This window comes from Parus major, chromosome 14, assembly GCF_001522545.3.
Source record: "Parus major isolate Abel chromosome 14, Parus_major1.1, whole genome shotgun sequence".
NCBI classification, from domain to species: Eukaryota; Metazoa; Chordata; class Aves; order Passeriformes; family Paridae; genus Parus; species Parus major.
The window spans coordinates 14,691,640-14,701,254 of record NC_031783.1 but is presented as its reverse complement, the minus strand read 5'-3'; the positions used below and the strand labels follow the sequence as shown (position 1 = coordinate 14,701,254).

At 56.3% G+C, this 9,615-nt stretch overlaps 1 protein-coding gene across 6 annotated transcripts; it reads left to right on the top strand.

Moving 5' to 3' along the window:
- The first annotated feature begins 8 nt into the window (after positions 1–8).
- On the top strand, positions 9–9,237 carry LOC107211354 (hydroxyacylglutathione hydrolase, mitochondrial). Of its 6 annotated transcripts, XM_015643293.2 has the most exons (9): positions 1,399–1,512; positions 2,768–2,949; positions 4,057–4,121; positions 4,920–5,037; positions 5,931–6,039; positions 6,836–6,939; positions 7,358–7,459; positions 7,725–7,804; positions 8,146–9,237. In XM_015643293.2, the coding sequence occupies exons 2-9, from the start codon at positions 2,845–2,847 to the stop codon at positions 8,243–8,245; spliced, it is 783 nt and encodes a 260-aa protein (XP_015498779.1). In that variant the 5' UTR covers positions 1,399–1,512; positions 2,768–2,844; the 3' UTR covers positions 8,246–9,237. The 6 variants fall into 6 exon arrangements, with proteins under 6 accessions (XP_033373804.1, XP_033373803.1, XP_015498779.1 ...); XM_033517913.1 differs by lacking the exons at positions 1,399–1,512; positions 7,725–7,804 and adding an exon at positions 9–101; XM_033517912.1 differs by lacking the exon at positions 7,725–7,804 and having other exon boundaries at positions 613–1,512.
- The last annotated feature ends 378 nt before the right edge of the window (positions 9,238–9,615 follow it).

The window sequence follows — 9,615 nt, the reverse complement described above, 5'->3', positions numbered from 1 at the left end:
TCCGGCCGGGCTTTGGGGCCCGAGCGGGGCAGGACGTGCTCGGCTGCGGCCGGGGCCGTGCTGAGCCCATCGGGGAGGCCCCGCGGAGCCCCGGGGCTCCGGTCAGTGCTCGGGGAGGAGGATGGGGGGCCGGGGCGGGCGGCCGGGCTGCGCTCGGCGGGTGACAGCTTGCGCTGGTGATGGCAGCCACCCCCGGCTGTCCGAGCTCGGCGGTTTCATTTCGGGCCTAAATCCTCAGAACCTATCCTGGGCTCTCTGGGAGCTCTCCCCGGATGGTTTTGCATCACTCGGGTTTTAGGACGTGTCTGTAAAGTGCGGGAATCGCTGGGCGCTCTCTGCCAGAGCCGGACACGCCGCTGCGGCTGCGGTGTGGGAATGTCAGACCGAGCAGCTCCCGAGCTCCCGGCATCGCAGGACAGGCTCTGTCTGCACCTTCCGCGCTGCCGGGGGTGGGAGCTGCCCTGGCTTTGGATGCATTTCTCGGAGCCACAGACTCGCTGGGTATCCAAAAAATCCCTGCGTGCAGAGTAAAGACAGCGTGGTTCTTGTGAGCACAGCGGCTGGGCGTGCTGTCATTGCTGAGTGACAGCCCTGCGTGAAAGGGGAATTTTTCACTCTTTTATGTAATAAAGAGAGTAACCCCAAACGTTCTGGAGGAAATGCACAAAGCAGCCCGGTTCTGACGGAACCTGCCTGCTGTCAGTCCCCAGCACGGACGCGTTTCTGTGCTGACATCCACACTTCCAGCTGCAAACCTTCCCCTTGGCCGCTCCAGCTGTGCTCATGAACCATTCCAGAACCTCGGGTGGGCGATTCAGAGCTGCTCTCCCACTCCTCTGCTCCAGGAGTGCAGTCAGGAGGGACAAAGCTGAGCGACAATGAAGTCACTGGGTATTAATTCTGGGGCAGAGCTGTGTGTGTGTGGCAGCGATCTGAGTTAGTGCTGGGCTGGGGCAGGGGCTGAGCATCACCCAGGGAGCTCCTTTGGGCTGGACAGGTCTGAGCAGTGCGTGAGAAACTCCCTGCTCTGCTCCTGAGGTGCGGCTGAGCCGCACATGGCAGCTCACAACGCCTGAGTTTCATTCTTGGTGGATGTTTCCTCGTTCCTCTGTTGAAATTACATGTTTGAAAACATTTCCTTATGTGGTGCAGCTTGTTTGTTTGTTTGGTAAGAATTGTGAATTACACACGCAAAAGAGACTGTGGGATCCGGGCCAAGGTTAGAGATGGTTCATAGGAAAGAAGCATTTGAAACATGTGAATAATTCCTTTGAGTTGAAGTTAAGGTTCTGCTGTTTTCTTTTGTTTGGTTGTATTTTTGTTCCTAGTTGGTGTCTGGCCTGCACACAAGCACCCAGCATAGATAACTCTTGTGACTGACAGCATCCAAAAGCTTTCCCTGTTGGCAAGCAGGGGTTTTTTTGGGCATTTTTTCCCCCCATCAAAGAATAGTAAGGACTTATTTTGTGTTCTTTTTTTGAAAGGAGCCTTCTCCAGAGGAACGCTCTGCAGGTAGGGATGCTTCTCCCAGTACTGCAAATACCCAGTGCATGCCTGTTCTGCTGTGCCTTGAGTTTTTGGGGTGTTTTTTTGAGCACTGTGTTTAATTTCCCTGTTTCCCTTCCTTCATAAGCAGGGAGGGTGGAGATAGAAGGGGAAGGAGAAGAAGCTCTGGGCAGGATGGTTGTGCCAGAAGGCCCTGACAGCTCCCTGTGCCCAGTCTGGGCTGGCTGCAGGAGCAGATCTGCAGGACTCTGAGGCTTTTATCAGGGCTGGGCAGGCTGGGGTGGCTGGGGACAGTGGGACAGGGAGATCAGCACGGGGCCACGGAGGGAGGTGGCCAAGCTGGAAAGTCAGGAGCCTTTGGGAGAGTCAGTGGTGCAGAATAAAATGTGTCTGAGCCAGCACAGGCACCTCTGGGGTTGTGCAGACACCTGGTGGGTGCTCAGACAGCAATTCCTGACCTGCAGGGACTGGCACCCCTTTCCCTGCAGGTGTTTGAGCTCAGCTCTGACCTGCAGGGCCCCAGCAATGCAAGACCCCGCTCTCTTTGCTTCCCTTCCTTCAGTTTGTGTGGTAAAACCTCTGGGGGTTGGTTATTTCTTTAAGAGCTGTGTGCCTGTGCACGGAGCAGTGGAGCCCAAGTTATTTGCATCTGGAATTTGCTTCTTGGATCTGATTAAACATTGAACCAAAAGCAAACAAGGAAGCGCTGGTGTTGCATCAGGGCAGGCATGAGCAAGAGTTCTGAGTGTGCCTCTTACCTGGCCAGGTCAGGAGCCTTCCTCCCTTGGAGAGCCTGGCTTCTCTCCATGAGCTGGGCAGATGACATTTCCCCCAGGAACAAACCAGATATTTCTATCAGAGCAGTGTGTGTATTTGTGTATTTCTCCTTTTTTTTTTCTTTTCAATTTTTTTTGACCCTACTTCCTTTTTATTTCTTGGTTCTGACATGCCCTTTGTGCCTTTTTTGCAAAGTCACTGTCCCAGGCTGACCTTTGGCCAGCTCCATTTTGCTTTCCTGCCCCTTGAAATCTCCTCTCTGACCCAAGTACAGAGTTTTCCCTGCCTGGAAAGCAAAGTGTCCTGTCCTTCCCGGGGCATCTGTGGAGCACCTTGAGGGGCACAAGGTTTTGTCCCGTGGTGACCTCGCTCCTCTTGTCTGAAGGAGGCAGGTTGGGCTGTCCTGTGAGCTGGGGCACTTGTCATGCCCTGTCCCACCTGTCCCCCTCCCAGGGCTGAGCTTTGGCTGTTTTTGGGTGCCCAGGTCCAGCACAGCTGCGAGCTAAATTCCTGCACACGGAGCACGAGCTGAGGGAGCCCAAGACAGTGACCCAGGCCGACATGAAGGTGGAAATCCTGCCAGCCCTCACTGACAACTACATGTACCTCCTCATCGACCAGGACACCAGGGAGGCTGCCATAGTTGACCCTGTGCAGCCCCAGAAGGTAACACTCAGCTCTGGGATGTCCTTCCAGCTTGCTGTGTCCAGCAGGGAGCGAGGCACACGCTGCCTCTGCTGTGGGGGAGAGGCAGGAGAGGTTGGCTGGGCACAGGGACAGCCAGGGCTCACCCCAGGGACAGCTGTGTCCCTCATTCCAGGGACTGCTGTGTCCCTCATTCCAGGGATTGCTGTGTCCCTCATTCCAGGGACTGCTGTGTCACTCACCCCAGGGACAGCTGTGTCCCCCAATCCAGGGATTGCTGTGTCCCCCAATCCAGGGACTGCTGTGTCCCCCAATCCAGGGATTGCTGTGTCCCTCACCCCAGGGACAGCTGTGTCCCCCAATCCAGGGATTTCTGTGTCCCCCATTCCAGGGATTGCTGTGTCCCTCATTCCAGGAGTTCCCATGTCCCTCACCCCATGGATTGCTGTGTCCCTCACCCCAGGGACTGCTGTGCCCCTCATTCCAGGGATTGCTGTGTCCCCCATTCCAGGGACAGCTGTGTCCCCCAATCCAGGGATTGCTGTGCCCCTCATTCCAGGGACAGCTGTGTCCCCCAATCCAGGAGTTACTGTGTCACTCACCCCATGGATTGCTGTGTCCCCGAGTCCAGGGATTGCTGTGTCCCTCACCCCAAGGATTTCTGTGTCCCTCACCCCATGGATTGCTGTGTCCCCCAGTCCAGGAGTTACTGTGTCACTCACCCCAAGGATTTCTGTGTCCCTCACTCACCCCAGGGATTGCTGTGTCCCTCATTCCAGGAGTTCCCATGTCCCTCACCCCATGGATTGCTGTGTCCCTCACCCCAGGGATTGCTGTGTCCCCCAGTCCAGGGGTTCCCATGTCCCTCACCCCATGGATTTCTGTGTCCCTCACTCACCCCAGGGATTACTGACCTGGATTGGGATTTTGCCCTTAACCTGATGTAGGGCAGAAAAGAGGAAGCAGGACTTGGGGCTCGGTCACGGCTGGCAGGACAGAGACCTCGTGTGCTGCCCCCTGACCCCACCTGCAGAGCTGCTCTGGGGCTCCAGGTGTGCCCAGGTGACTCCAGGGTGCCGCCAGCTCCTTCCCTGGGAGGTGAAACTCCTTCTGTGTCCCACCCTGCAGGTTTTGGATGCAGTCAAAAAGCACGGCGTGAAGCTGACCACTGTCCTGACCACCCACCACCACTGGTAACCGCCCTGTCCTGCGTCCCTGTCACAGAACCAGGAGCTGCTGCTCTCCTGGACCCGGCTGATCCCTGAGCAGCAGCAGCTGAGGCGTGAGGAGAAGGATCACACCTCATTCCTTTGGCCTTGCTCTGGCCATGAGCTGTGTGTCAGTGCCCTTCACCTGTAAAATCCTGATTTTTCCAGGCAGCCAGTGCAGTAGCTGGGTGTGGAGGTGGCTGTGGGTGTGGGAGGAAGCACATTTGTGCTGAGGTGCTGGGACAGGCCCGTGAGGCGTCCTGCAGTCAGCATTGTGGGAGGATCACCCCAGCTGCAAATCAGCTCTGCCAGGGTTATAAAATGAACGTTTTGCTGTAGTAACCTGTCCATGGGTCAGAGTGGAGCTGTCTCTGTGGCTGGAGAGTGAAACAAACAGCCCTGAGCTGGGCAAAGCAGCAGCACGGTGACTGTGGGGTATCTGTGTGCTTGCCCCATGGTGTTTTGTGGGCTGTTGGATTGCACATTTTCCACTCACCCCATTCCCTCCCTGCCCCAGTTACTGGAGAGGTTACTGGGAGCCCCTGAGGCTGCTGTTTCCCAGCTGGGCAGGGATTGATTCCCCCTCTCACTGCCCTAATTACTGGAGAAATGATCTCCACTCATGTTGTCATGGCCTGTCCTTGGATATGAGCAGTGATAAATCCTGGGAGAGGCGTGGATCAGAAATGATCACCTGGAGCTCACCTCCAGGTCACTGCAATATAAATAACCATAAATCTGTGTTCATTCCTCCCCAAATCCCATTTTTTCCCCCCATTCCAGGGACCATGCTGGAGGCAACGAGAAGCTGGTGAAGATGGAGCCGGGGCTGCGCGTGTACGGGGGGGACGGCAGGGTGGGGGCCCTGACGCAGAAAGTGTCCCACCTGACAGCTCTCAAGGTAAAGGGAGGGACCTGCAGGACTCTGGGCATCCCCTCTTTGTGTCACAGCTACACAGACGTGCTCCCCCCTGAGCTGGGCACCTCTGCTACCTTTGAACACGCCGGGAATGTGGTGGATGGTTTAAATGCAGCTTTCCCCCTTTCCCAGCTCTGTGCCTTGTTTGGTTCCTTGTGTGAGGACAGCAGTGAGACATGCTGGGTGTCCCTGTGCAGCTGGGGGACACAGCAGGGCTGTGCCAGGGCAGGGATTGTGCTCTGCCAGGAGCACCAAACCGGATCCAAGTGCTCCTGTGGGAATGACGGCTGGAACACGGGCTGAGGAAGGCAGTGCCAGCTGCCTGCGTGGCTTTTTCCCGGCTGGAAGCAGCAGGCCTGGCTGGGAGCAGCCTGTTTGTTTGCAGGAGAGCTGGCAGGTGACACAAGCTGCTGTGCAGAGTGCAGGCAGGCGTGAACAGCACTGCTGGCCCTCGGAGGGGCAGCAGTGGAGGAGGGAGCCCAGGCAGGTGGGCAGATGAGGCTGTGTTTGACCCTTTTGCCTTTCCCTCAGTGTCATCCACTTCTCCCCTTCAGCTCCATTTTTGTTTGGGGCTTTTTTCACCCTCGGTTAGCTTTGTTTAGGATTCTCTGTTGGCTCTTGCTGCCAACCAGGCTTTGAGTCCCTGTGTGTGGAAATGAAAGGATCTGGCAGCTCCCTTTGTCAGGACACCTGCTTGGAGGAAACAGCTCCCTGCCACAGAGCTCCCTCCCTGGGCTCTCCCAGGAGCAGAGCTGCTCCTTCCTGGCCAGACTGGGGCAAATTTTAGGCCATTAAAGCACTGAGAGCAGCAATTCTTTTCTAACCGTGCGATTGCAAACAGCAGCTTCAGCTTTAGTGTTCTGCCTTCTTCCCAGGTGGGATCTCTAAGTGTGAAATGCCTCAGTACGCCGTGTCACACCTCGGGACACATCTGTTATTATGTGACTAAGCCAAATAGCTCCGAGCCACCTGCAGTTTTTACAGGTGAGGAGTTGGGAGGTTCCTTTGCCAAAATAGCGACTCCCCCTCTGCCTGGGTGCCTCTGGATGTGCCTCCGTCCCTTCCTGCCAGGGCAGCTGCTTAACATCCATGTCTTGCTCCCCTTTCCAAGCAGGAATCGTAGGTAGAACTGGAGAAACCCCTCTGGATTTGTAAGCCAGGGCTGCACACCCTGCAGAGCGAGCCCTGGATGGCTCCTACATCCAGCATTTTTTTTTTCCCTGGGAGAAAGAGCTGTTGGTTTCCTGTCTCAGGCCAAACTGGCTGATCCCAAACCCTGCTGCTTTTCCATGTATCTGTGCTCAGGTCTGACAGCAGAGACAGGAGAGAGCAGGGGAGTCACAGGGGGCTGGTGCTCCACTGCTGATGGCCAGGGCCTGGATCCTGGTTTGGGGAGGAGGATTCCCCTTCCCCGGGGCTCTGCTTCATCCCTGTGTTCTCCAGAGCTCACAGAAGCTCCTGCATGGAAGAGAAAGAGGCTTAAACAAGATTTTAGGGAGCACTGGGGAGGAAATAGAGGCGACTCATCACTGCTGCAGAGAGCAGGTGTTCCTTGTCCCCTCTAGGAGGGCACAGGGGCTGCCCACAGGTAGGAGGTGCTGGCAGGGTGTGCCTGGCCAGGCTCTGCAGCTCCCAGCCACGGTTGCCAGCAGTGTTTGTGTGGCACAGCCTGGCTGTCCCCGTGCTCCTGCTGCTGTGCTGAGGCAGCAGTGGCAGGGCTGAGCCCTGGGGCTGGCTGTGGGGAGCCTGCTGTGGGCCTGATGCCGTGTCACCCCTGCAGGTGACACCCTGTTCGTGGCTGGCTGTGGCAAGTTCTTCGAGGGCACCCCTGAGGAGATGTACAAGGCACTGATCGAGATTCTGGGCAGCCTGGACCCCAAAACGGTACAAACCTGTCCTTTTGTGTGAGTGAGGCAGCCCAAAGCACCACACAAATCTGAGAAACTCCCTGGCAGAGCTGCTGCTCAGAGAGACTCTGGTGTGTGCAGGGAATGAGTGCCTGCACAAATTCTGTGCTGCTGCATAGCCCCAGTCCTCTGGGAAGGATCTGCCTGCCCCAAATGTGTGTGTGCTTTGTGGGGAAAGAGCAGGGGCTGGTGATTAAAGGCTGCTGAGCTTGGACATGGGGCTCTTTCATCTGTTGAAGTGGCAGCTTGTCCTGCCTGTGAGTCCTGGCACTTGTGTCTGTCTCCAGTGGGAGGTGTTGGGTTGAGTGTGCTGTTCCTGCTGTGCTGCTGGCACCTGGCAGTGCCCCTTGGTGGCTGTGGTGTCCCTCAGTGTCACTGTTCCTTCCTGTCCCCAGCGGGTTTACTGTGGCCACGAGTACACCATCAACAATCTCAAGTTTGCTCGGCACGTGGAGCCCAGTAACCCCAGTATCCAGGAGAAGCTGGCCTGGGCCAAGGTGAGCTGCTCATCCTTTCCTGGGCTCGATGCTTTCCTGGACACACAGGAGTCCTCCTTGCTGAGGAGAGGAGAAAATGCTGGGGGGAAACGGAGTGAAGGGCCAGGAGCTGCAGGATGTTGTGTTCCAGGGGAACAGGGTCTGGCTGTGCCCACAGAAGGCAGCTCACAGTCTGGGGGAGGCATGCCCTGCCTGGAAACTGTGTCCAGGACATTCCCTGCTCCCCAGAATTGCTGGTGGAGCAGCACAGTGTCACCCATTGCAGGCACAGTACGACAGTGGAGAGCCCACCATCCCCTCCACCATCGCCGAGGAGTTCACCTACAACCCCTTCATGAGAGTCAGGTAGGGAATGGCCCGGCTTGGGAGGGGCTGGGGAAGGAGGTGTCCCCGTGGGAATGGCTCTTCTGCCTCCCACATTCCTGTTTGGATGGCTCCAAGACTCTGACTGGCTGTCCTGGCAGAAGAATGCCTGGATTGGAGGTTTGTGCTGAGCATCATTCCCTGAGTCAGGAGACAGAACAGGCTTTGTTGTGTTCCTTCACCCAGCACTGCCATTTCCTCCCAACCCTGAGCCTTCAAACCAGGCCTGATGAGCTGTGCCAAAGCCAAAGCCCAGTCTTTGATCCTGGAACCTGATCCCACAGCTGGGATTCCATCCTGAGCCTGCTCTTCCCTCCTGGCAGGGAGAAGTCGGTCCAGGAGCACGCCGGGGAGAGCGACCCTGTGCGGGCCATGGGGGCCATCAGGAAGGAGAAGGACAACTTCCGAGTGCCCAAGGACTGAGCACTGCCTGCATCACTTCACTGTCACTGCAAGCGTCACTTAGGCCATTCAGATGTTTTAGGAGTCAAATCTTCTCTCGTGGTTGAGACAAGTTTTATTTAGGTTTTTATTTTGTCTTAATTAAGGAAAAGAAAAGGAAAAAAAAAAGCACTTTGCCCTCGTTGAGATGTTCTACAGCTTATTTATATTATGATGAAGAATATTTATGGTCCTCTTGCTGTCTGTCAAGCTGTCAGGTGTCACCTGCAGATCATGGTGCAAGTGGTGGTGTGAGACTCGAGGCTGGGCAGGATGAAGCCTGGAGGTTTAGGAAGAAGCTCCTGTTATTTTTGTGGGAGCCTGATGTGGATGCAGAAGGTGGGACTGAGATGTCTTTGCTTGAAGCAGAGACCACCTGCAGGAGCTGAAGATTTCAATGTTCCTTCCATGCTGCTGCTTCAACATTGTGAGCATCGCTTCTGGCTCCACTAAAACCAGTTCCAGGGTCAGAGCTGCTGTGCCAGTGCTGCTCCAGGGTCACCTGGGAGCTCCATGGGCTGCTCTGGCTCTGGGAGTGGCTCCTGGGGCCACCCAGCTTCTCTCTCATCCCTGGCACAGGCAGCAGGGACGTCCCCAGGCATTGCTCTGCTTGTGCCCTGAGTCCCCAGGCTGCTGCATGAATCTGCTCCCTGCTGTGCCCTGTGTGACCTGTGCCAGCCCAAAAAACCCCAAAAAACCGGGCAGGGATTTGTCAGAGTGCAGAAGCTCCTGGTGAGTGACTGACACCCCTGCAGCACCCCTGGGGACAGGCTGAGCAGTTGGAACCTGTCCCCAGGTGAGCAGGGATGTGGGCTGGCACCAGGTTTGCTTTAAAATGCTGAATTTTACGTAGTTCAGAGGGAAAAGTGGTACCTAAAGCTGTGGTGTCTCCTGGAACGCTGTGCTGCCACACCAGAGTGTGACTGTGCTGAGGGCTGGGCAGAGGGGAAATAAATAACAGCTGGAAACAGAGACTCTAACTCACAGATTTATTTATTGGTTTTGGATTAGAAATTGAAGTCAACCAACTGGAAGTGTCTTTCTGCCTATCCTGGGGTGAGCAGGTGACATTTTGGGGACCACAGGGGCTGTAGTGGCAGCTGTATTTTTGTGAAAGAAGAACAGAGAGGGTTCAGCCCTGGCTCTGCTGCCTGGGAGTGCCATTCCCTCCTCACAGGTGGCATTTGGGCCCCTCAGGACAGGGACATGGAGGGGCTGGAGCGTGTCCAGGGAAGGGAACAGGGCTGGGAAAGGGGCTGGAGCACCAGGAGGGGCTGGGGGAGCTGGGAAAGGGCTGGAGAATTCCTGAGGGAGCTGGGAAAGGGCTGGAGAATTCCTGAGGGAGCTGGGAA